At 34.5% G+C, this 27,259-nt stretch overlaps 3 protein-coding genes across 3 annotated transcripts in view; 1 reads left to right on the forward strand and 2 right to left on the reverse strand.

Moving 5' to 3' along the window:
- The window catches only part of LOC141300298 (myosin light chain kinase, smooth muscle-like), a 21,069-nt gene extending 17,945 nt beyond the window's left edge, over positions 1 to 3,124 (forward strand). The window contains exons 11-14 of the mRNA XM_073830615.1: positions 441 to 570; positions 682 to 769; positions 862 to 1,002; positions 2,508 to 3,124. Of these exons, the coding sequence (XP_073686716.1) occupies positions 441 to 570; positions 682 to 769; positions 862 to 1,002; positions 2,508 to 2,713 (565 nt within the window). The 3' untranslated portion in view covers positions 2,714 to 3,124. The remainder of the gene's footprint in view (positions 1 to 440; positions 571 to 681; positions 770 to 861; positions 1,003 to 2,507) is intronic.
- coasy (CoA synthase) lies at positions 3,083 to 14,206 on the reverse strand. The gene is made up of 10 exons (XM_073830951.1): positions 14,060 to 14,206; positions 12,234 to 12,942; positions 11,319 to 11,533; positions 9,653 to 9,784; positions 6,822 to 7,011; positions 6,652 to 6,716; positions 6,041 to 6,125; positions 5,859 to 5,956; positions 4,606 to 4,752; positions 3,083 to 4,508 (listed from the first exon to the last, which is right to left on the reverse strand). Exons 2-10 carry the CDS (start codon positions 12,904 to 12,906, stop codon positions 4,437 to 4,439), a joined length of 1,677 nt encoding a protein of 558 aa, XP_073687052.1. The 5' UTR covers positions 12,907 to 12,942; positions 14,060 to 14,206; the 3' UTR covers positions 3,083 to 4,436.
- Positions 14,207 to 14,640: 434 nt separating this feature from the next.
- On the reverse strand, positions 14,641 to 25,297 carry naglu (N-acetylglucosaminidase, alpha). Its single transcript, XM_073830987.1, has 7 exons — positions 24,810 to 25,297; positions 23,078 to 23,225; positions 22,843 to 22,989; positions 21,396 to 21,481; positions 20,982 to 21,238; positions 19,212 to 19,939; positions 14,641 to 17,102 (listed from the first exon to the last, which is right to left on the reverse strand). The coding sequence occupies exons 1-7, from the start codon at positions 25,220 to 25,222 to the stop codon at positions 16,623 to 16,625; spliced, it is 2,259 nt and encodes a 752-aa protein (XP_073687088.1). The 5' UTR covers positions 25,223 to 25,297; the 3' UTR covers positions 14,641 to 16,622.
- Between the last annotated feature and the right edge of the window lie 1,962 nt (positions 25,298 to 27,259).

Below are 27,259 nucleotides of genomic sequence, written 5' to 3' on the forward strand. Positions count from 1 at the left end.
TTTAAAATGTATACTTTTTAACCACAAATGCACATCTTGCACATGCAGTCTTCACGCTCTACATAATCATGTTGGAAAGGTCACACGTGGTTAGGTCTTCCTTACTTCAGTTCAAAAAGCTAGAGTAATGCAAAACACTTTCTTCAATTTTCATTTCCTTCAAAACTGTCCATTGCAATGCTTTTCTCAAAAACCCTAGTTTCTTTTGGACTGAAGGGAAAAAAAGAGACAAACATCTTGGATGACGAGTGGGTGAGTAAATTGAGTATTGTTGTTCTGAAAGTGAATCCTTTTATGGTTTAGTTAGCTGTAGTAACTGATTTTGTGATTTCTTCATTTGAGTCTTGTTTTTAATCATTTTCAGTCCACAGTCATGCAAAATGGAAGTAGACAGCAAGTTAAACTTCATTCTGTTCTTACTTTCATTTTTCCACTTCTAGAACAAGACTATCTTGTAAGAAAGCTTTAGCTCATCCCTGGATAGCATTATTTGACGACTCAAACTCCAAATCAACCAAATCCCTTAATAAAGACAAGATGAGAAGGTTTCTGGCTCGACAGAAATGGAAGGTATAAAAATTAAGAATGAAGATCCCTGATGGTTCATGATTTTTATTTTATAGATGCTCTTTATCTCTTTGGTAAACTCCGAATCATGTACATGCCTATTCTGTCTTGCAGAAAACTGGTAAAGCCCTGCTTGCTCTGAAAAGGATGGTTCGAAGCAGCAAATCTGATGCACTGCATTCTCCTTTAATTTCTGTAGATGGTAATGTTTGAGAGTGTTTAGAAAGTCATTTTACTTTATTTTTGCAGATCGGTTTGGTTTGCTCTCTCCTTAAGTCCTTTTCACCATTTCAGCAAGTGCTCTAGGGAAAGAGGCAGAACAAGCTGTGGCGTCTCTGGAGAAACAGTTGTGGATTGAGCCACGTTTCCATCAAGCCCTGCGTGACCTCACTGAGAGCTGCGGAGCTACGGTTCACCTGGCCTGTGTAATACAAGGTACGCTACTGTTTATACTGTTCACAGCGTTTGGCTAAAGTAACAGACTGTTTGCTGAATGAAATTCTATACTTCTTTCTTGCCAATTTTGGTGTCCTGATTCCAAAAATATAAATGTGGAAAAACATCTTATTCTTAACAGTCTTTTATTTTATTTTTTGAAAACGGGTAATATGTTAAAGTGGTCTCCACAAATTTTCCACACAATTCTGACCTTTTTTCTTTTTTTCTTTCCCCTCTGAGGAATACCAATGTGCAGTTCTGATTTGTTTTTTTCCTTCTTAGGATTGCAATATAAACAAGAAACAAAGACACAAACTCTCATTTGCAAGATAAGAGAGTCTCACAATTCTGACTTTTCTTGCAAATCCAAGTTTGTATTTTCACAATTAAAAATTGATTTAATTGGATTATGAGAAATGAAGTCAGAATCAGATAAAAACTCCTAATTCTGACTTCGTGCAAATGCGAGTTTGTGTGTTGCAATTCTTTTATTTGATAAAACCCAATTGTGAAAAATGAAGTCAGAATTGGAAGAACCCCCCCCCCCCCCAATAATTGCAAGAATAAAGTCAGAATTGCAAGATGAACTATCAATTCTTGAACTTTTTTGCAGGATATAAACTCACAATTGAGAGAAATAAAGTCAGAATTGCAAGATGAACTATCAATTCTTGAACTTTTTTGCAGGATATAAACTCACAATTGAGAGAAATAAAGTCAGAATTGCAGGATGAACTCAATTCTGTCTGTTTTCCTCAGCAAAAAGGAACAGAATTGCAAGATGAAAACTCGTTATTCTGAATTTTCACAAATGCAAGTTTATATCTTGCAATTCTGACTTTTATCCTCAGAACTGTGAGATTACAATTGTGAGTTTGTATCCTCTGATATATAAACGGTCAAGAAACTTGCAAGAAATAAAGTCAATCGTAAGAACAACTCTCAATTCTGACTTTTTTCCTCAGAATTGCAGGATATACACTCACAATTGTAAGAAATAGTCAGAATTGCAAGATAAAAACAATTCTGACTTTTCTCGCAAATGCAAGTTTGTATCTGGCAATTCTTATCCCAGAATTGAGAAACTTTATAAGTTATATAGTTCAATTTTGAGGGGGGGGGGACTGTTCTCAGAATTTGTTTTATAAAGACAGAATTGAGTTTATCATGGAATTCTGAGGGAAAACATCAGTTGCAAGTTGATATCATACAATTCTGACTTCATTTCTCACAATCAGAAGTTTCTTACAATTATGACAACTGTGAGATAAATTAGCAATTTTAAGACGTAGTCTCACAATTATGAGAAATTAAGTCCGAATTGTGAGAAGTCGCAATTACTTTTTTTTTTTTTTTATAATAACGCTTTTATTCAGTGGCAGAAACCGCAGTCTTCCGTAGATGTCAGACCTATTGTAAATCGGCTGAAATCAAAATGCATGGCCAGTGTTTTTATTTTATTTTTTTTATTTATGATTCACTGAAGTGACTTCTGTTTGCAGGATATCCTGACCCTGAAGTGGTTTGGCTGTTTGATGAAGCTCCGCTGGAGAAGACCGGACGCATTCAGATGAATTATGATAAGAACGGCACTTGCACGCTCACCCTCGCTCAAGTACAACCAGGGGATTCTGGGATCTACAAATGCTGTGCGTCCAACAGCCTTGGACAGGCGCTGTGCTCTGCCAGACTCACTGTGCGACTCTAGAACATCAAATCTGAAGTATTAAGCATGAAAAAAATGGCAGATTTCTAAAGTGAAACGCACAACATTTGGAACCATGTGAAAAATGATGCTGTGAAACAAAAGTACTTCCAAACTATTCCTGTTTCAAGTCACTAGAAGCTGTTGCAATTCACTATTTATTAATTGTACTATTGTTGGTCACAATTTAGTCCACAATGTTATTTTGAAGTTCAGTTTCTATATTTTTTCCCTGGTGTGAAAGGTTCGGCCATTATTTACTTACTGATTGTTCCAACATTGTTTTTCAACAGAATTTGTGCATGGTTTGATTCAGCTTAATTTTAAGACAAAAGACATTTTAACATGTTTCATTTGTTGTACATGCATGTGTATAATATGAATAATAAATTTATTAAAGTTTAATGAAATTAACATTTGTTTTATTTTTAATGGCGAATCTAAAACATTTGTTTCAAGGACTGTTGAGGATTACAAAGTTATTCTGTAAATTTCCCTAAAATCACTGACCAGTTGGTCTATTCTCCAAGTATTATGAGTTAATCTGACATTCAATTTTTCCTTTGGTCTTCAGGAGGCACAATATAGATATGAATGTTTAAACCAGGGTCAGAAATTAACAAGTGCTTGAGGCAAAAATACCCCAAAAATTCAAAACACAAAGACGAAAAACGTCCCTGCACAATTAAACAATCTATTAAGGCTGTCGTGATAAAAATAGAATTTGAAAAGGAGTTTCAATTTACTTAATGACCTTGAGATTCGCTCACGAAGCATCAAAAAGCTTTTACACGCTGTTTTGTGCAGCGTTGAGCCTTTTAACCAATCAAACGCGGTTCTGTTGAATTTGGGAACGCATTGGCCAATCAGACGCACTTAAGTTAGTAAACGCTGGAGCTGTTGAGTGCGTAAGTTCGCGAATTCCCTCATCAACACAGAACAGATACGATCTAAATAAACTTATTTCGTAGCTTCAGTGAGTATAACGGCAGCTTTTGCACAACTTGTGCTAAACTTAGCTAACCTCATGAACAGACGTGTCATGTTTGTCTATGAAGCCAGAATGTGAGGTAAGGTTACCCAAAATGAAACACAACGTTCTATGTTTTCTATGACTATATTAATCATTACAATATAAAGAGCAATAATGATTTTTGTTATAACATTTCAGCCGTTTGAGCTCCTGTAATTTAGATACACGTTTAAAGTCTATTATTATTGACAACAGTTTTAAAAAATCGATAATTGGGTAATTTTAAATATTTGAAATTGATTTGCCCTCACAAATAATAATAATAATAATAATAAAAAACGCCTCTGGAAATCAATTCCAGGTGGCAAAAGTTAATTTCTGACCCTGTTGTAATCTACACCACAATCAAGTAAGCCTTTTCCACTTAATAGCCTATAACTTTCACTGTGTTTACAAAAATACATAAATGGCAGCGTGACAACCAAATATGATTATTTCTGACAACAGGCACAAGAATAAATGGTAAACTGTATATTGCAGGTCTATTAAAAGTGCTCAAGGTATTTTCCGCCACCAAACCCATCTCACCGCATTAGAAAATCCACGTAAGAACTAAAACTGGCTCAGTTGCTTATGAAGAATATGATGGTAGAAATGGTAGACTTAAAAAAAAAAAAAAAACACTTATGCTCCTGAAAGGGTGACTAACTAAAATATTTCACAAAATTTTGAAAATGGTTTAATATTGAAGTTTCAGAGTGAAGATCTGGTTGTTTCTGGTCTCTTCTGAATCCGCTGTTGTAATAGATTCCAGGCTTTCGACACCTGAGGAGAAACACATTTGTGTGTTAATAATTAGCTTCATGTTTAAGGTTAATAAAGCACATCATCTATTGTATTGTTCATGATTTGGTGTGTGTACTTGTCTCTGAGTGACGTCAGGTTCCCACAGTGTGCACAGCACAACATTAGCATGTTCTATCAGCTTCGCATTCGGCCACTGGCTCTTCAGTCTCCTCAAGGCGTCTTCCTCCTTTACGCCATCACGCTGGACTATACGCTTCACTGCCTGTGACAGAGAGAGATAAAATACCTAGAAAATCCTTATATGTGACCCTGGACCACTAAACCAGTCAAAAAGGTCAATGTTTTGAAATTGAGATTAATATATCATTTGAATAAATAAGATTGCCATTAATGTATGGTTTGTTATGATAAGACAATATTTGGCCGAGATACTGAGGGAATCTGAGGGTGCCAAAAAATCTAAATATTGAGAAAATCGCCTTTAAAGTTGTTCAAATGAAGTTCTTAGCAATGCATATTACTAATCAAAAATATTTAAGGTAGAAAATGTACAAAATATCTTCACGGAACATGATCTTTACTTCATATCCTAATGATTTTTGGCATAAAAGTAATCAAGTGTCACATATTGAATCACAGTAAATGCATTTATAAAGTTACAAAAGATTTATTTTTTAAACAAATGCTCTTGTTTTCAACTTTCTTAATAAAAGACGTTTCTTCTGCTCATCAAGCCTGCATTTATTTGATCCGAAGTACAGCAAAAACAAAAAAACTTTTAAATATTTTTACTATTTAAAATAACTGTTTTCTATTTAAATATATTTTCAAATGTAATTTATTCCTGTGATTTCAAAGCTGAATTTTAAGCATCAATACTTCAGTCACATGATCCTTTAGAAATCAAAGTTGAAAAAATTATACTCAGCTGTTTTTAACATAATAATAATCATAAATGTTTTTTTGAGCAGCAAATCAGAATATCAGAATGATTCTCGATGGATAATGTGACTGGAGTAATGATGCTAAAAAATCAGCTTTGAAATCACAGGAATAAATTACATTTTAAAATATATTTGAATAAAAAATAATTTTTTATAATATTTAAACTAAAAATATTTCAAAATGTGTCAGTTTTTTCAGTACTTTAGATCAAATAAATGCAGGCTTGGTGAGCAGAAAAGTCTTAAAGCAGTATTAAAAAACCTTATTGAATGGTGCACAATTTGAAATATTTCTTATAACAGGTTCTTTGTTTTCAAAATTTCAAGATGTTCTTATTTTCAGGTGTAAATCTGATTTTGAAGCCCAAAATGTGGACTTTACAATCTTTAGAAAAACTTTGTGTCTATATTAAAGTTTTAGTACCTCTTCCTGCGGGATGGTGGCCACCCAAACCTCATGCACCAAATGCGTCCATCCTGCCTCGAGCAACACGGCCGCATCCACCACGCAAACACGCGTACCTGAAAACAAGAAGTGACAATTAATCGCACTTAAAACAGAAACAGCTCAGCAGGAGCATGATAAGAAAGTAATCAATACTTCACCTTGTTCTTTTGCTTGTTTTATTCTATTCTTCACCAGCAGAGCAATCTCAGGCCACACGATATCTGTCAGAGCTTTCAAACGCTCCTGGAAAACAAACACACCCACATACAATATGTGACCCTGGACCACAAAACCAGTCTTAAGTCGCTGGGGTATATTTGTAGCAATAGCCAAAAATACATAGTATGGGTCAAAATTTTAGATTTTTCTTTTATGCCAAAAATCATTAAGAAATTAAGTAAAGTTCATGTTCCATGAAGATTTTTTGTAAAATTCCTACTGTAAACATATCAAAATGTAATTTTTGATTTGTAATATGCATTGTTAAGAACCTAATTTGGACAACTTTAAAGGTGATTTTCTCAGTCTTTTTGATTTTTTTGCATCCTCAGATTTCTGATTTCAAATAGATGTATCTCAGTCAAATATTGTCCTATCCTAACAAACCATACATCAATAGAAAGCTTATTTATTGAGCTTTCATATGATGTATAAATCTCAGTTTTGTCAAATTTAACCTTATGACTGGTTTTGTGGTCCAGGGTCACATATAAACATGACAGTAAATGTGTTTGGAATTTAATTATATTCATCCGTCGAGTTGAATTACCTTGTTGCCAAATACTTTTCCACCCAGTACTCGTCTGTTAATGGTCTTATCCTCATTGAGAATATCTGATGACAAAGAGAAACCAATAATAACACTCTTAACCGACTTCTCAACAGAATTCCAGTATAAACTGAGATCCGTTTGGTGACTATAACATCCGCTCTTCATACCTGAGTCAAATTCCTGGATGATTTTATGATAGGCGGATGTTCCCGGCAGGTATGCCTCGTGACCGAGCTGATCACAGTCAATTCTCACAGCACCGAAACCCTCCAGTCTGTGTGCTATTGAGCTCTTTCCTGACCCGCTGCCGCCTGTCAGACCAATCACATACGGATCTAGAGGCAGATCCGGCTGTGGCTGCAAACAGAAAAACAGCAAATTAAACCAATATTACCTTTACCTTTATGTGGCTGAAATCAGAGTAATACTTTGAATCTTTTGTGAAACTACATCAAGAGTTAAAATATCATTTAAAATTTTGGTCAAAAATATTAAGCTATATATATATATATATATATATATATATATATATATATATATATATATATGTGACCCTGGACCACAAAACCAGTCTTAAGTCGCTGGGGTATGTTTGTAGCAATAGCCAAAAATACATAGTATGGGTCAAAATTATTGATTTTTCTTTTATGTCAAAAATCATTAGGAAATTAAGTAAAGATCATGTTCTATGAAGATTTTTTGTAAAATTCCTACTGTAAACCTAACAAAATGTAATTTTTGATTAGTAATATGCATTGCTAAGAACTTAATTTTGACAACTTTAAAGGTGATTTTCTCAGTATTTTGATTTTTTGCACCCTTAGATTCCAGATTTTCAAATAGATGTATCTCGGCCAAATATTGTCCTATCCTAACAAACCAAACATCAATAGAAATCTTATTTATTGAGCTTTCCTATGATGTATATATCTCAGTTTTGTCAAATTTAACTTTATGACTGGTTTTGTGGTCCATGGTCAAATATATATGTATGTATGTATGTACACAGATGTTTCTTGAGCAGCAAATCAGAAAATACGAATAATTTCTGAAGAAATGATGCTGAAAATTCAGTTTTGATCACAGGAATAAATTACATGTTAACATATATTCAAATAGAAAACAGCTGTTTTAAATTGTAATCATATTTTAGAATTTTACTGTTTTCAATGTATTTTTAGGTAAGTAGGATTTTTAAAGTTTTTTTTTTAAGAGGTTTATTTTGATCATTTATTTGATCCAAGGTACAGCAAAAACAGTACCATTTCAAAATATTTTTATTTTCTATTTAAATATATTTTAAAATGTAATTTATCCCTGTGATTTCAAAGCTGAATTGTTACCATCGTTACTCCAGTCACATGATCCTTCAGAAATCATTCTAACATTCATATTTGCTGCTCAAAAAAACTTTTCATATTTTTATTATGTTGAAAACAGCTAAGTAGAATTTTTTTTAGGTTTCTTTGGTGAATAGTAATTTCAGAGGAACAGCATCTATTTGAAATAAATAATGTTTTGTAACATTATAAATGTCTTTAGCATAACTTTTGATCAATTTAAAGAATCCTTGCTAAATAAATATGAATTTCTATAATTTATTTTCTTATACTGACTCTAAGCTTTTGAATGGTGTAGTGTATAATGTTACAAAAGATTTTTTTATCTCAGATAAATGCAGATCTTTGGATCTTTCTATTCATCAAATAATCCTGAAAGAAATGTACTCAACTGTTTTAAATACTGATAATAATATTAATAATAAAAATGTTTCTTGAACAGCAAATCAGCCTATTAAAATGATTTCTGAAGTATCACGTGACAACAAATACTGGAGGAATGATGCTGAAAATGTAGCTTTGATCACAGGAATAAATTACATTTTAAACTATATATTTAAAAAGAAAGCAGATATTTTAAAAAGTAAGAATATTTCACAATATTACTGCTTTTGCTGTATTCTAGATCAAATAAATGCAGACTTGGTGAGCAGAAGAGAAATTCAAATTCAATAAAAATGTTACTGTTCAAAAACTTTTGACTGGTAGTGTATATTACAGTAGAAAAGAGTTATTTTAAATTGTAATAATATTTTACAATATTACTGTTTTTAGCTATTTTTCTTAAATTAATATAGCCTTGACACGCATTAGAGACTTTTTTAAAATTTAAATTCCAAACTTTTAAATGCTACTTTATATGAATAAATATATAATCTCGAAAAGAACAGCAATAGAAAAAGCAATATCAACTGAGCTAAATCATGCGTCACATGATCGACATGCACATGACTGAATGGCCTTCATTACATAACACAGCAGTCACAATGCCATGATTCTTTAAATTAATGTTTGGAGACTCCAGAGAGAATAAGTTCTGTCAGTCTTTTTGCTTAACAAACGTTTTCTGTACATAATCTTGTGAAATTTCCTGAGACATAATCTATGCAACAACTCATCCTGAATGAGAACACACTATAAGACCTTTTTCTAATATCAAAAAGTCAAATATGCCAGAGATGTTTGAAAAGATTCATAAATATAACAGTTATGGACAAATGCATGATGTATGGATTAAAAGATTAAGTGCATTGTGTGACTGTGGAATTGTAAGTACTAGTTAATAAGTGACCATGGACCCGAAAGCAGTCTTAAGTAGCATGGGTATATTTGTAGCAATAGCCAAAAAAAATTGTATGGGTCAAAATAATTTTTTCTTTTATGCCAACAATCATTAGGATATTAAATAAAGATCATGTTCCATGAAGATATTTTGTAAATTTCCTACCATAAATGTATCAAAACTTAATCTTTGATAAGTAATATGCATTGCTACGAACTTCATTTGGACAACTTTAAAGGTGATTTTCTTTTTTTGCACCCTCAGATTCTACATTTTCAAATAGTTGTATCTCAGCCAAATATTGTCCTATCCTCCCATACATCAATGAAAATCCTATTTATTCACATATATGACTGAGTAAATGGGATGTTCGTACTGTTGGAGGTTTGAGCAGTGTGCCCAGCAATCTTGTTCTCAGGCTGGAGGAACTGATCTTCTCCTCCTCGATGTCAGCATGATGGGCGTCTTTCAAAAGCTGGATCTCATACAGAACCAGTTCAGCCAGTTCCTGCACAGAAAAGACCACTTAATCTTATACTATGAACAAATAAATGACTGAATAATGGTGTAGAGTAGACAATAGCAAAGTCCAAACGCATCGGGGTCAGTATGGTCACAAACACACTGAATTCAAATGGATAATGATGTTCAAAGATCACACGTCTAGTTTATGACTTACTGAGGATTAAACATTTGAGAAACATTAAGCTTTAAAAGAAAGACCAGCACTTTAATAAATAAACTAAAATTATAGAATTATTATTTAATACACATAGTAGTTGAATTTATAAAACGACCCGTTCAAAAGTTTACATCCCCTTGATTCTTAATAGCCTACTGTGTTGTTACCTGAATGATCCACAGCTGTGTTTTTTGTTCAGTAATAGTTGTTCATGAGTCCCTTGTTTGTCCTGAACAGTTAAACTGTCTGCTGTTCTTCAGAAAAATCCTTCAGGTCCCACAAATTCCTGGGTTTTCCAGCATTTTTGTGTATTTGAACCCTTTCCAACAATGACTGTATGATTTTGAGATCCATTTTTTCACACTGAGGACAACTGAGGGACTCATATGCAACTATTACAGAAGGTTCAAATGCTCACTGATGCTCCAGAAGGAAAAAATGATGCATTAAGAGCTAGGGGTTAAAACTTTTGAACAGAATGGAAATTGTACATTTTTTTTAACTTTGCCTAAATATCAAATTTTTTTCATTTAGTACTGCCCTACAGAGACTGCAGAAGATAGTTACATGTTTCCCAGAAGACAAAATAAGTTAAATTTACCCTGATCTTCAAATTCAAAAAGTTTTCACCCCCCGGTGCTTAATGCATTGTGTTTCCTTCTGAAGCATCAGAGAGCATTTAAACTTTCTGTAATAGTTGCATATGAGTCCCTCAGTTGCCCTCAGTGTGGAAAAAAATAGATCTTAAAATCATACAGTCATTGTTGGAAAGGGTTCAAATACACAAAAATGATGGAAAAACAAAGAATTTGTGGGACCTGAAGGATTTTTCTGAAGAACAGCAGGCAGTTTAACTGTTCAGGACAAACAAGAGACTCGTGAACAACTATCACTAAACAAAAAACAGCTGTGGATCATTCAGTTAACAAGACAGTTTTAAGAATCAAGTTGTGTGAACATTTAAACAGGGTCATTTTTATAAATTCAACTATTTTTTTCTTTTGTGGACTATATGTAAACATCTTTTAAATGGTACTTTATATGAATTAATATATATTTCTCGAAAAGAACAGCAATAGAAAAAGCAATATCAGCGGAGCTAAATCATGCATCACATGATCAAAATGCACATGACTGAATGGCCTTCACAGCAGTCACAATCATCTTTGTGAAATATCTTATTCATGTCAGTACTAAAATAAAAATAACATGGAATTTGTGTGATTCCTCTTATTTTGCAGATTCTAAAGGGGGGGGGGGGTGTAAACTTTTGACTTCAACTGTATATCAAGCTTGTGGTTCTCTGGTCTAACTATAAAGATTTTTAAGGGTGCCAGATAACAACCAATAACGTTCTCACGTTTTCCACACGCCTCCTGTTGACAGCTTCACCCCCTTTCCTCGTCTCCTCGCTGACCACAATGCACTGCAGCTCAGGGTCGCTTATGGAGGGGCCGAAGGGGTCGGAAAGGGGAGAGATTTCGTACTTGATCGATGGTTTTACATCGTTCAGAAATTCCTGAAGCTTCTCCACACGCTGACTGTACGGCTCTATCAACTCCTTCAACACCTTATCTACACAAAAAGCAGGACACATTTAAGAAATGGCTACAAAATTAGACTTTTTTTGCAGTTGCAAACTGTTTTGACACATTTCCAAAATCCAAGTGGTTTATCAGTTGGCAAAACGTCTCAAACTTCACTAGGTATTCTTCCAGCTACAAATAACCACACAGACTATTTTTTTAGACTCGCTTTGAACAGATTCGGAGAAACTTAGTATTAGATGGCTCTGGAGGAAATGGGTGCCGTCAGAATGAGAGTCCAAACTGCTGATAAAAACAAAACAATAATTCACAAGTAATCCACACTACTCCAGTCCACCAGTTAACATCTTGTGAAGTGAAAAGTTCAAAGTTTTTACTTTTAACCATTGCTTCTGGCTAAAATACGAGTCCATAATCGATAACATTGCCTTCTTCGGTGTCTTAATGATGGATTTATTTCTTACAAACACACAGCTTTCTGTTTCACAAGATGTTAACTGATGGAGTGAATGGTGTGGATCATTGTGATGTTTTTATCAGCTGTTTGGACTCTCATTTTGACGGCACCCATTCACATCCATTGGTGAGCAATTGATGTAATGCTACATTTCTCCAAATTTGATGAAGAAACAAACTCATCTACATCTTACATGCCCTGAGGGTGAGCATATTTTCAACAAATTAATTTTTGGCTGAACTATTTCTTTAAATCTTACATTTCTACTTACTTTTTAGTAGTTCCTGGTCACACACACCAATGACAAAACGTCTGTTGGCCATCAGACAGGAAATATTCAACAGGGTCTTGTGGGCGCCATGCAGCCGGTCAAAAGTGCCACCAACCACCACATCATTGAACGTCTCTAAAGGTTTTAATTGCACATCTCTTCCTCCTCTATCATCATCTTCCTCGACCTCTTTTAGTCTCGGATATAAAAGCACAGATGAGAGACTTGGGTTGCAGACATAGCAGTGACCTGCGTACTTCTGCAAGCATTGGGTGACCAATGAGGACTGGCCTGAATCCTGGATGGGGAAGTCTGTCAGCACTACTTCAGGTGAGTGGGACAGTGTCTGTGGGGTGGGAAAAGGACTGTTGCCTCCACTCAATGCTGTTGATTGAGCACGGACGTTACTGAGCAGCACCCTGACATCAAGGTGGCCACAAATGTCAGCGGCGTTGCTGTAAAGGCGGGAGATGAGAGTGCAGAGATCCACCACAGGCGGGATGTAGACGGGCCGCACCTGTCCGCCGGTGCCCAGGTTAAGGCCAGGGTGGAGATGGACGTAAAGTGTGCGCTCGACCACCTGGGCAGCAGACGTGAGGACGGGGGCAATGCGAAGAGGGAGGATGTGCAATGGAGACGTAAGAACCAGGATGCCAGTGCTAAACATGGACATGATTGACAGCTGATGGTGGCTTTCTGATTTGAGATGCTGAAAGATATAATACAGATATTTCACACAGTGATCAAGTTTTATGCAGTATCTTGAATGAACTGTATATGCATTAACATCTACCAAATGATTAATTGTAAATAAATGAGACCCTGGACCACAAAACCAGTCTTAAGTAGCTCTGGTGTATTTGTAGCAATGGTCAAAACTACATTGTATGAGTCAAAATTATCGATTTCTTTTTTTTATGCCAAAAATCATTAGGATATTAACTAAAGATCATGTTCAATGAAAATATTTGCATATTTTCTACTATAAATATATCAAACTTAATTTTTGATTAGTAATATGCATTGCTAAGAATTTTATTTAAACAACTTTAAAGGTGATTTTCTCAGTATTTAGATTTTTTTGAACCCTCATATTCCGGATTTTCAAATATTGTTCTATCCTAACAAAACATGCATCAATGGAAAGCTTGTTTATTAAGCTTTTTAGATAATGTACAAATCTTAATTTTAAAAAAATGGACTCTAATGACTGGTTTTGTGGTCCAGGGTCACAAATATGCAATTACGTATAGCAAACTATTATTTATACATGCACATTTTGCAACTTTGATGAGTTTTAAGTAAGTGCAATTTGTAATACAATGATGAATACACCAGGCAGACATAAATTCATACACATTCATATGTTTCTACGTTTATTCTATTATTTTGAGCTAAAAGACAAATAGAAATTTGATCTTTAAATGGAAACAAATAAAAATGTGTCTGTAAAAATATAGCTCTTTTATGTGTCATTCTATTTTTGTTTATAATTAATTCAATAAAAAAAGACAAATAAATTCAATTCAACCTGGCGAAATGACAGTAATAATTAGAATAGAATACAATAGAGTAGACATATTGCTCTCAGTCGTGGAAGTTTTGATCTAAGAAAACGTTTTAAAATGACTAATATTTAAAAACAAAAAATAACACATATGCAAATAAAACTTCATTTAATAATTTCATAATTTAAAGTAGCAACAGATGTTGAAAAATTGCTTATCTCTCATATTCATCCATGAATTATTCCAGATCATTGCAAAAACAACACTGCTGATCCGGAACAACACACTGTAACAACAGACTACTTCAGTAAAACCTACCTGAGTGTTTCCTGTCTATTAGGGCGTTGAGAAATGCTAAACGCGGAATAATATTGCAGAAGACAACTGTCTGCTATCAAGCTTCGCCATAATGACTGTATAAAAGACTAATGTTTTGCAGAGCAGAGCGAACTCATGTCCAGTTGACCTAGACGGCCATGTGTTGGAATACCGACTGCTGATTGGCTGACGGAGGGAGTTCCTGCCCCGGCGAATCATGGGAAATGTAGTTTTATAGCGATTTTCGATTCTCCAGCGTCAACGATCTGTTTTATGAAATTTTACATCACCAAACATGAACTTTTCTCATATTTTCAGTGTATATTAGTTAGCTGATTGAATAAATGAGTAAATGTGTGAAGAGCACGTTTCAATCTTAAATTTTTTCCTCAAGTTTTTGTGTTTGAATGAATATGCTTTTATCAGCACAAAATAATTAAGATAAATATTCACAAATTCATCGAAATCTTCTTACACAGTAACAAAATGAGTTTTTTTTGTGCAATTCATTCTTCAAATCTTGATGAATATTTAATGGGAGGCCTTTGACTGAATTTGTTTACATCAGACGACTAAACAAGTATGAAAAGTACAGCTTTTATTTGACAAAAATACAAAAATATCTTTACAATTTCAGCAGTGTCTGTTTTACAAGGTCTTAGTGACTTTTTTTTTTCTGTGCTAGTTATCTAAAATAACTAACAAGGAATTGTAGACTGAAAATCTGTCTAAACAAAGCTCCAAAAACAGTTCAAGCTAGTAATAACCTTTCAGTGATTCACAGGATCATTTCAAAGATATTTCTGCATTCAGTTTGTAAATGAATAAAAAAACAACAACAACAACAACAACAACAGACAATGTCGGCAACTTCTGTAGCAGTGTTTTGTCTGGCAGGTCTAGACTGGGGCAATGACCCAGTTTCTTGTAAAATTACAAAACAGCAAAGTTACAACAATGTCTTGTTGAATCTATAGACATTTTAACCCCATTTCACACAATTTAGGGGTGTCAAAATAGATTAAGTATATACAGTATATCTGACATACATAAAAACCTGGAATACCAGCAGAACCTGAAAAAAATGAAGATAGAACTTGGTAAACTTTGCAATGCTATAAATAATACTCAAGGGGGCGATAGAATTAACACGTTTTCTCAACAAGTGTTTTCCTGCCATTGCTAATGCCCGCTATCGCACCCCTCACCAGGGGCGCCGCTCGCAATTTTGGGCCCTATGACTAAATATGAGGTTGGGCCCCCCCTACCACACCAAAGCAGGACTCTGGGGGCCCCTAAAGGGCATGGGCCCTTAGAATTGTCCTAACTTTCCCCCCCTTAGCGGCGCCCCTGCCCCTCACTGACAAGAATATAAAGTGTACTTGCATTTATTGAGCATTTACAGTTACAGTCAGAAGTTTACATACACCTTGTTAATTATTTTACCAAAATAAGAAGCATTATACAAAATGTATGTTATTTTTTGTTTAAACTCTGTGGTTTTTCAGAACCCTTTCCAACAATGACTGTATGATTTTGAGATTCATCTTTTCACACTGACAGCGGACTCATATGTACCTATTATAGAAGGTTCAAATGCTCACTGATGCTTTAGAAGGAAACACTATGCATTAAGGGTTTTGAATTTGAAGATCAGGGTAAATCTAACTTATTTTGTCTTCTAGGAAACATGCAGGTATCTTCTAAACGGCTGTGCTAAATGAAAAATCTACACATCTTCATTCTGTTCAAAAGTTTTCACCCCCTGGCTCTTAATGCATTGTGTTTCCTTCTGGAGCATCAGTGAGCATTTAAACTTTCTGTAATAGTTGCATATGAGTCCCTCAGTTGCCCTCAGTGTGGAAAAAAATAGATCTTAAAATCATAGAGTCATTGTTGGAAATGGTTCAAATACACAAAAATGCTGAAAAACCCCATTTGTGGGACCTGAAGGATTTTTCTGAAGAACAGCAGGCAGTTTAACTGTTCAGGACAAACAAGAGACTCATGAACAACTGTCACTAAATAAAAAACACAGCTGTTAATGATTCAGGTAACAACACAGTGTTAAGAATCAAGCGTATGTAAACTTTTGAACTGGGTCATTTTTATAAATTCAACTATTATTTTCTCTTGTGGACTATATGTAAACATCTTTTATGTGAAATATCTTATTCTGGTCAGTACTAAATAAACAATAACATGCATTTTGTATGATCCCTCTTATTCTGGTAAAATAATTAACATTTTCAAGATCCTGCAAAGTGTGTGAAAACTTTTGACTTCAACTGTATTTACTTGCACATAATTTGTTTCAGAAAAAAAAATCAATACTTAAAACACTTTGCTTTTCGCACAAACACATTCGTAACATCAGTTTCTGATATATAAACCATTAAGAAGTTTCTACAAGAAGTCTCTCATGATAGTTTGGGCATTATTTTAAATGAAAAGTTAGAAGATAAATAAAACACAAGCTGTTTTTGACTATTGTCAGCCATTGTATAAGTTTGATCCCTAAACGTTTTATGATCGATGAATTGATGGATCAAACAGGTTCCCTTCATTTTAGCCTTTTCAGAGCATAGGGGTAGTATTTGAGGAAGATCCGTCGTGCAATCTCATAAGTGTCCCCTAGTGGCTTATACGGATATTTCCTCTGGTTGTAGACGAACCCTTTCTCAACCTGGAACACGGCCTGATTGAAGACGTCCTGTTTGAAAGGTCTTCCTCTGTCCAGACACTCCACCAGTGTATTAACAAACAAGCCCCAGCGCTGTAAATAATAGTCTTCCACAAGGCCGCCCCACTCCTTGCTGGCATAATCCAAGATTTCCCCATTGGGTCCCCAAAGGGTGACCTGATTTCGTGCGTTGATATCATACAGCTGTGCCTCGTGTTCATCCACACCCTGAGACTGAGCCTGCTCGAGCCAGATTCCCAAAAGAAAGTGCTCATTGCTGGAAAGGAGGCGGTCCAGTTCAGGTAAGAGATCGTACACAAGCACGCCACCAGCGGTCAGGAGGTCGGGAAGCTTTTGGGCCTGAAAATCGTATAAATTAAAAAACATTTCAAAGGTGTCATTTTGTACACAATAATGGTGCAGTTGCATTTACCATTGTTTGACAAGTTTTCGTTGGTGAAATTGGAAAAAATACATTAGGGAAAAAGTTTTCCCCAAGGATATTTTGTTGGTCATGTAAATTTGGCACATCATGCGATGCAGAATGTTATATATCGTTACACTATTGATAATAGACAAGCCCAAATTTCGCCAAAATGTTGCTTATATGACCACACCTTAAGGGCTAAAAAATTCAGTTCTTTTTTGCTCACCCTCATGTCGTTCCAAACCTGTAAGACCAGGCCAGCTTGTTCCTCTAACAAACTAAGATATTTTTGATGACAACTGAGGGCTTGCATAGAGACAGCAATGCAACTGACATGTTCAAGGCCCAGAAAGGTAGTAAGGATCATCGTCGCATCATCAGTCAGCCATATTGGCGGCACTGAAAGTAAACAATGCCACTGAACTGAACAAAACTCGCATATTTAGCTGATTATTGCTTCTGAAAATGGTCAATTATCGTCATGTTTTGGGCTGTACTAATCGGTTGGACAGAGAAAAACTTTTGGAGTACTACAGACTGCCAAAAGTTTTAATAAATCAAGTAAAAGAGTGCAAAAAACTGTCTGAGGAACAAAAGGTGTTTGTGGTTGGCCAAACAAAACCAGCATTTCCAGGGCAAGAATCTTGACAACATTTGTGTTTGTTCTTATCATTTCCAGCCAGGTAGGTGAAACATTAGGGTAATATCTCAATTAATACTGCTCGTATGTATATTTTCCAACTATTAACTTAAGTTTGTCAAAATATTGAGCCCTTTCCTGCGTACCAAGTCCTTCTCTATATGATTTAGCAACTCCCACAAGTTTTTCAGTGGTTTAGACAGCAGAAATTAGCAGAAACATGTATTCAGTAGTACATTAACCACATAGAATCACCTGTTGCATGTGCTCAGCAGGTTTTGTGAAGTTTTGAGTTTTGATTTAGACTTTATAGGTTTTTGGGTACATTTGGACAAACCCTTTTTTTTCTAAACGAACCCGTTATAGCTTCCCAAACAGCAATTAAATAAAAATGATTAGCCTAGAGAGCCCAGAGAAGTTTTTCTTTTCCAGACTGAGTAAAAAAAATGTAGGACTAGTTTGAAATAGTTTTTTTTAATTTTACAAACGATTTGATTGACAGCAGTGGTTCTAGAGGCAAAGTTGTCCAGAATAAGGAGTTTTCTTGTATGATACAAATATCATGCGGATGTGCGAAAAAACGTGCAACGTACAATCATTTACGTCCTTGAAAAATGCGGTACCACCCACCACAGTGGCCAATTTCTTTCAAATTTCTCTCAGACCTTTGGGGCCATGAGTCAAACAAGCCCACCAAGTTTTATTCCACTCAGCCTCTGTTAACCTTGTCGAACAGGTGCTCAAACATTATTGGCCAATGGCGGCCATGATTTTTGAGATACGCAAATGTCCTTGTAGACTGTTGTGGCACTTTAGACAAAGACAAGACGCACGCCATTTTTCCATCTTATAGAGCCAAGTGGCCAAGCCCCGCGATTTTTGTCCTGCGACTTCAGATTGAGCTCTTACATACGTGTTCTGGGTTTTGTCAAAGATACCTCATTCTGTTTAGAAGTCACAGGCATTTCACTAAAAGTGGTCCTGCCACTTTCAAATGTGTTGTGCCCGTTTGTAAGTAGAAAGTTAAAAAAAAAATATATAATTATTGATATTCAGAATCTTTCTGCACTGGTTTGGTTCTGATCGTGCGAAAAACCTAGGACCTAGGACTACTTTTGCAAAAATGAGCCTGCGACTGACGTTTTAGGAGTTATGATCGATTTCATACTTTTGATCGCTGTAGAGCCCCCCCTCAGGCCAGTTGGGGCGAGCATTGGTCACACTATAGGCAGTGTGAGTACTACCATCCCTTCAAGTTTCAAGTCTCCATGACTTAAGGTTTGGTCTGCACGATTAGTTTTACATGGAGATTGCTGATGACCAACCATTCTACCAATTATTATATGGTTTCAGCACTATGTGCTTGAACCCATAGTGGAGTAATCCAAAAGTTTGGGTTTACCTGGAAAGCACTTCGTATTTCTTTGTAGAACTCAGTTGTTAGAAGCTGAAGCGCTTGTCGCGTCACGTCCACCAGATCGTAACGGAAGGTTTCCACAGTCACTAACCCTGGTGCGGCTTCGAACAGAAGCTTCCACGCCTTGTAGAAGTCAGACGGTTCGTACCAAATGTCCGTTTGCATGTGCAGGGATGGCCGATGTACCAATGGACTCTTGTTGTGGTTCTTGTATTTCGGAAGAGTGCAGTTGTACACGCTATGAAACAAGAGTTGCCAGGCCAATGTCAGATTCTCATCCATGCTACCATAGCGCCGTAAGGCATACAACGACACCCACTTGTAAAGGTTGACAGGTTCTTTACGCCAGGCCAGTTCGCTCATAAGTTCATAAACGACTGGATTCTGTTCAATGCCTTCGGGAGTCAAACCTAGTCCCACTAGGGTTGAATTCGGAAAGCGAATAGCATCGAAGGGGCCGGAGTTAATGCTTTCCACTGTTCCAAACAAACCACTGTTCCCTCCAAAGTTGTGGAGCATGCACCAGATAAACGGCTGGCCGTAGAAGGAGTTTGTGGAAGAGTAGACAGGCATGGATTCAGCAAAGAGATCCAGGACAATCATGCGTCCCAGGGGGACGCCGTGTAACAGGGCCTTGACCTGGTCTGGTTTCCAGAATGAAGGGTCACTGATAAATAGCCAGCCTTGCATCAGCCAAATTGCTTGAGGGTCCACTGCCAGAGAGAGAGTAAAAGGAGAGAATAAGGGATCAACGCATCTGTGTGAGCAGTTGTGATGGGATGGGAACCCCAACTGTGCCCCAGAAAATAAGCGGGTCACTTGTGGGTTTTAAAACTAGAGCACATGCAATCCCAAAAACACATACAGTTGAGGTCAAAAGTTTACATCCCGCTTTCAGAATCTGCAAAATGTTCATTATCTTACCAAAATAAGAGGGATCATACAAAATGCATGTTATTGTTTATTTAGAACAGACCTAAATAAGTTATTTCACATAAAAGACATTTATATATAGTCCACAAGAGAAAATAATAGCTGGACCCATTCAAAAGTTTACATCCCCTTGATTCTTAATACTATGTTGTTATCGGAATGATCCACAGCTGTGTTTTTCTGTTTAGTGACAGTTGTTCATGAGTCCCTTGTTTGTCCTGAACATTTAAACTACCTGCTGTTCTTCAGAAAAATCCTTTAAGTCCTACAAATTCTTTAGTTTTCCAGGATTTTTGTGTATTTTGAATCCTTTCCAACAATGACTGTATGAGTTTGAGATCCATCTTTTCACACTGAGGACAATTTAAGGACTTATGTGCAACTATTACAGAAGGTTCAAATACTCACTGATGCTCCAGAAGGAAAAAACAATGCACTAAGAGTTATTATTTTGCCTAAATATCATATTATATATTAATTGTTTTATTACAGCCCTTCAGACACTATAGAAGATAGTTAAATTTTTCCCAGAAGACAAAACAAGTTAAATTTACTCTGATCTTTAAATTCAAAAAGTTTTCACTCCCTATTATTTTCTCTTGTGGACTATATGTGAAATATCGTATTCAGGTCAGTACTAAATAAAAAATAACATGCATTTTGTATGATCCCTCTTATTTTGGTAAAATAATTAACATTTTGCAGATTCTGAAAGGGAGATGTAAACTTTTGACCTCAACTGTAAGCAACCTCAACATCCAGGACAAAATCATGTGAATTATTTCCAGCACCAACCAAAATGGGTAACAACAGGATAGTTACCTGAAGTCATAGTATTGAAAACAGCACGGCTGATAGACGCCAGGTAAGTGGGGTCCGAAGAAGCTGGGGCCATTTCATTAAAAGTGTCTGTGTTGTAAATGTGGTCCGTTCCGAACTCCTGAATGACCTGGGTCAAAAAGAGCGACCCTATTCGCTGGAAGAGAGGGTCGCGTGGGTCAAGCACATAGGCGCAGGAGTAGGTGCAGTTAAAATGGCTCCAGGAGCTCAGCTTGGTCACGTTTGCTTGGGGGAACAACCTAGAGGATATTGCGAATTGTGAGTATTTATGTCTTCAAACATCTGCTGAAGAGAAATGATACGCTCTTCAAACATTTTTCATGCATTGGCCATTTCAAGAAGCTTGAAATCTACACTCAAGTTAAATGGAAGAAAGACACATTTGAGCAATGTTACCTGGTAATACCTTCAGGTACGATTCCTGAAAAAGCAGGCAATACGGGTATCATGCCAAAAGATCTCATGCGGTCCAAGATTTTAAACTGGAAGAATAAAGATACAATTTTTGAAGTATTTTGTGATATGCATGACTATATGCAACTACATTTTACATGCAACTTTCCATTTTCTGAAGCAAATTGTGGTACTTATCCATGCAAAAGTGCTATGTGGTTGCTAAGGTGTTCTTAGGCGTTCTAAGATATTTTTATTTTTTCCCAAATTCCATGAATTATTTTTTTCTAAATTCCATTTTTCCACTTTAATGTTTCTAGACTGTTTTAATGATTAAATTACATTTTATTAATCAAAAAGCATTTCTAACTAACTGAAATCATAAAACTTAAACAATTTAACAGCAATTAACAAAAATTACATTTTAAGGCCCTAAGAAATACCAAATTCCGTTTTTTTTCCCCTAAATTCCGTTTTTTTCCCCCCTGTATATTTTTCTGGATTTCGTTTTTTTGGTTTTAATTTTTCTAGACTCTGTTTTAACGGGTAAATTACATTTTATTAATCAAAAAGCACGTCTAATTAATTGAAATCATGAAACTTACACTATTTTGCAAATTTATTAAAAGTTAAAATGTTTAAAACATTTTTAAAGCCCTATAAAATGTTTTCTTTTTCCTCAAATTCAGTTTTGCTTTTACCAAATTCAGTTTTTCATTTTAATGGTTTCATTAAATGTAAATCAAAAGCATCTGTAATTTATTGATTGTATAAAAAAAAATATATAATCTAAAAAAAATTAAAATTATTTTATTTATTTATTTTCAGAAATACTGTGTTGTGTATTTACATTTTTCTGGTGAATAAATTCTGGTAAATATTTTTTCTGCTCAATATTCCTTAAAAAACAATGCTTTAATAATAATAATAATATCATCATTACATAAAGTAATATATTTATGACACAATTTCTTCAAGTTAAACCAAACTTTTATTTTGATTGGTTGCTTTGAAGACATGACGTGACATGACGGTAGTTTTTCTAAAAAAAAAAAAAAAAAAAAAACAACAACAAAAAAAACCTGTAAAATGCTCATTAAGTGACTCTCAGAGCAATTCTAGTATGATTATGATTAATGAAACCGTGCATCTGCACCATTCCTTCAAACAGAAACACAGTGGATTCATATTTAAATGGTATTTTTGGCTTAATATTCACAGACACTAATCCATATCGCGTTTGGATATAATTTAACTGACTTAGGCCTACTTTTGATTTATTCATACAAAATTCTGTGACATTCCGCATTATATTGTAAATTCCATATTCATGACTGGATTCCACAATTACCTTATATCTCAGTACTCAGTACTGTAAAATAAATAATTTATATAAATATTAAAATATTAAAATATTAAATAAATATTTTCAGGAATTGTATCACAATACCTGCAGATAGAGCTGCTTGACATGCCAAGATTGAGGAAGTGGTCCTCCCCACTCAAACAAGTTTCCCATGCGGTTCCACGCTAGGAAAGCCGGACCCGTGAAGAAGCGATCCAGCTCAGTCTGGTTCAGACCGAGAGACAGATAAACCTACAGTACATCAGGAAGAAAACATGAATTCATTTTTAAGACTGAAGATTCACAAATGACCAGCCATTCTTTAAAGAAATACTCTCACCTCTTGCCATAGCACCTCCTGTCCAGTGAACGCCAGAGGAAGATTTATGCCATTCAGTGCCATCCAGTCAATCTCCCTTTGCCATCTGGGCCAATCCCACCACACGGACGAGTAACTCTGGGTGCATACGTTCTGATAGTACCTGAACCTAGAGTTACAAACACTGAATGAAATGAATTGGCTGCTCCACACAGTAACTCCAACTTGTGACTATTTACTGTTTTGGAGCTGTAATGAACATGACCTCATTCATAACGTCATGTTCACATTGTGTGGAATTCACTCTCTGCTGGTGTCTCTGAGAGTGACATAGTACAGGCCAGCTCATGCAGAACTAACACGACAAACACACACAAACTCCCCAACAAACGTCCGGCTATTACAAAACATCCACATGAACAATAGTGGTGAAGAGTATCAGCAATGCTGCTTTTTTCCTTGTCTTGCAAATCACACACACACACACACAACACACTCAATCACGATTAGAGCTACACAAGAACATGGAGAAGAAACAAAAACAACGATCAAGTAATTTTCCACAGATCTTTGTTTTTTTCAGCATTTTTGTGTATTTGAACCCTTTCAAACAATGACTGTATGATTTTGAGAACCACTGGGGGGACTCATATGCAACTATTACAGAAGGTTCATACACAAACTGATGCTCCTGAAGGAAAAACTATGCATTAAAAAATTTGGATATCAGGGTAAATTTCACTTAATTCGTCTTCTGGGAAACATGTAAGTATCTTCTATAGCTTCTGAAGGGCAGTACTAAATGAAAAATGTAGGCATCTTTATTCTGTTGAAAAGTTTTCACCCCCGGCTATTAATGCATCATTCTTCCTTCTAAAGCCTCAATGAGTAAAATAACAAGCTTTTGTAGCATTATACACTATACCATTCAAAAGCATAGAGTCAAAAAAATGTTGGGAAAGAAAATATAGAAATTAATAATTTTTATCAAAAGTGACGATAAAGACATTTATAATGTTACAAAAGATTTCTATTTCACATAAACGCTGTTCTTTTGAACTTTCTATTCAGCAAAGAAACCTGAAAAATTCTACTCAGCTGTTTTCAACATAATAAGAACAATAAATGTTTTTTGAGCAGCAAATCTGAATATAATATGATTTCTGAAGAATCATGTAACTGGAGTAATGATGCTAAAAATTCTGCTTTAAAATCAGAGGAATAAATTAAATTTGAAAATATATTCAAATAGAAAACAGTTATTTTAAATAGTAAATATATATATTTTTTACATTGCATCTAGATATGATTTTTTTAGCATTGCCTCTAAAGATGTATATCTCTATATGTTACTTTTTTATTCTATTTTAAACATTGCATCTAGATATGAATTTTATTTTTTATTTTATTTTAGTTTAAACATTGCCTTTAGATATTAATTTTTTTTAATTTATTTTAGTTTAAACATTGCCTCTAGATTGACTATATTTGACTATATTTTATTTTATTTTAAAACAGTTTTTTTCAGTGAGAAAATCTAACATTTTTATTGTTTTTGCTGTACTTTATATCAAATAAAAGCAGGCTTGGTAAGCAGAAGAGACTTCTTAAAAAAAAACAAAACAATAAAAACCTTATTATTCAAAAACTTTTGACTGGTAGTGTATGTTTTAAAACTTATAAATCTGTTATAAATCTATAGGTTTTACTTTAATGGTTTATTGACTCTAATCACTGAAAAGGATCCATTTACCTGTGCGGGGTGTTGATGCGCAGGACGCCGGTGAGAGGAGGCAGCGGTCGGGGTATATTCAGCTGATCTCCGGACCAGGACACATGACAGTTGCAGAAGTATTTGAGATAGTTGTATATACCGGTGGCCACCGCGACCCCCGTGCTGCCCACCGCCAGGATCTTGTTGTTCTTCGCGGACCGCAGCTCACACACGTCCAAAGTGTCATTAGACAGAGTCCTGTTGACTGACACGATGAAATCCCGAGATCTGTTTCCCAGCAGTCGCCTGAGCAAATCCACCACAGCTCTGGACTGGGTTTTGTCGCTGGCTTTCGCTCTCAGATGCTCGAGAGTCTGAAAGTCGCTGCAGACCGACTGCAACAATGTTACAAATAAAAGCGCGAAGAGTGCGCCGCGGATACAATGTATCATTTTGAGTTCTGTGACGTCAGCGGCATCGGTGCTACAGATGTAGAGTTTAAAAATGTTAACTTTTGTACTATTGATTTCCTTCGCGGGAGCAGGAAGCAATGTGTGTCAATGGAAAAGCAGGCGGCCAATCACGGGACTGTCTGAATGGCCTCTGAGGAGCTTTAGCCAATAAGAACTCAATATTGAAAGGAAAGGGGGAAACTCGGTTGTATTCATCACATGATGCCATTCTTTCGATGTGTGATGGCTGAAATGTCATAAACCTCTGCTAAATACAGTTTGTATGAGGCTGTTCAGCAGAATAAAGCTAAACCTACTGTTTATCAGGATGAAAAATTATCAGGAAATAGAAAAATGTCATTAATCACACTTTCCAGTTCAAGAGGGTTGTATAATGCATTTGTTGTGATTATAAATCAAACAACTTTACAGAAAATGGAAAAAAAAGTGACTGTAGAAAAGGAAAGAAAATCTTAAAACTTTGATCAAAATTACTTAAATCAGGGGTTTTCAAACCTGTCCTGGAGCCTCCCCTGCCCTGCACATTTTGTATGTCTCCCTTATTAGGCACACCCAATTCAGGTCTTGCAGTCTCTACTAATGAGCTGATGATTTGAATCAGGTGTATTAGATGAGAGAGACAAGCAAAATGTGCAGGGCAGGGGAGGCTCCAGGACAGGTTTGAAAACCCCTGACTTAAATCATAATGATAACTTATAACAATATTTGCATTGTTTAAGGAACTATGAAATCAATTAACCAAAGTGACAGAATGCATGCCATGTATTAATTTAATTTAATTTTATTGTAAACGTTGCCTCTAGAAATTAATTTTATTTTGTATATTATTTAATTTTAAACATCGCCTCTAGATATTCATTTTATTTTTTATTTTATTTTAAACATTGCATCTAGATATGATTTTTTTAAATTTTATTTTAAACATTGCCTCTAGATATTCATTTTATATATATTTTATATATTTTTAAAAACATTGCACCTAGATATGAATTTTATATTTTATTTTATTTTATTTTATTTTATTTTAAACATTGAATCTATATATTTTTTTTAGTTTAAACATTGCCTCTAGATATTAATTGTATTAATTCTTTTTTTAAGCATTGCATCTAGATATGAATTTTAGTTTTTATTTTAAACATTGCCTCTGTTTATGATTTTTTTTTTTATTTAATTTAATTTAATTTAATTATTAATTTAATTTAATTTAATTTAATTATTAGTTTAGTTTAAACATTGCCTCTAGATATTTTTATTTTATTTTAAACATTGAATCTAGATATGATTTTTTTATTTTAAACATTGCCTCTAGATATTAATTTTATTTTGTTTTATCTTATTTTAGGTTAGCTTAGTCTAAACATTGCCTCTAGATATTAATTTAATATTGTAATTTAATATTTAATTTAATTTAAAATTTAATGTAATTTAATTTTATTTTATTTTATTTGTTTAGTTTAAACATTGCCTCTAGATATTATTTATTTTATTTTAAACATTGAATCTAGATATGTTTTTTTATTTTAAACATTGCCTCTAGATATGAATTGTATTTTATTTTAAACATTGCCTCTAGATATGAATTTTATTTGATCTTATTTTAGATTAGTTTAGTTTAAACATTGCTTCTAGATATTATTTATTTTATTTTAAACATTGAATCTAGATATGTTTTTTTATTTTAAACATTGCCTCTAGATATGAATTGTATTTTATTTTAAACATTGCCTCTAGATATGAATTTTATTTTATCTTATTTTAGATTAGTTTAGTTTAAACATTGCCTCTAGATATTAATTTAATATTATAATTCAATATTTATTTTAATTTATTTAATTTTATTAGTTTAGTTTAAACATTCAATTTATGTTTTATTTTATTTTATTTTATTTTATTTTATTTTATTTTATTTTATTTTATTTTATTTTATTTTATTTTATTTTATTTTATTTTATTTTATTTTCAGTGGAAATATGTCGGAACTTTTATTTTGACGGGTGGTTTTGCGGAAGCCAA

Source organism: Garra rufa, chromosome 24 (assembly GCF_049309525.1).
Source record: "Garra rufa chromosome 24, GarRuf1.0, whole genome shotgun sequence".
Taxonomy (NCBI): domain Eukaryota; kingdom Metazoa; phylum Chordata; class Actinopteri; order Cypriniformes; family Cyprinidae; genus Garra; species Garra rufa.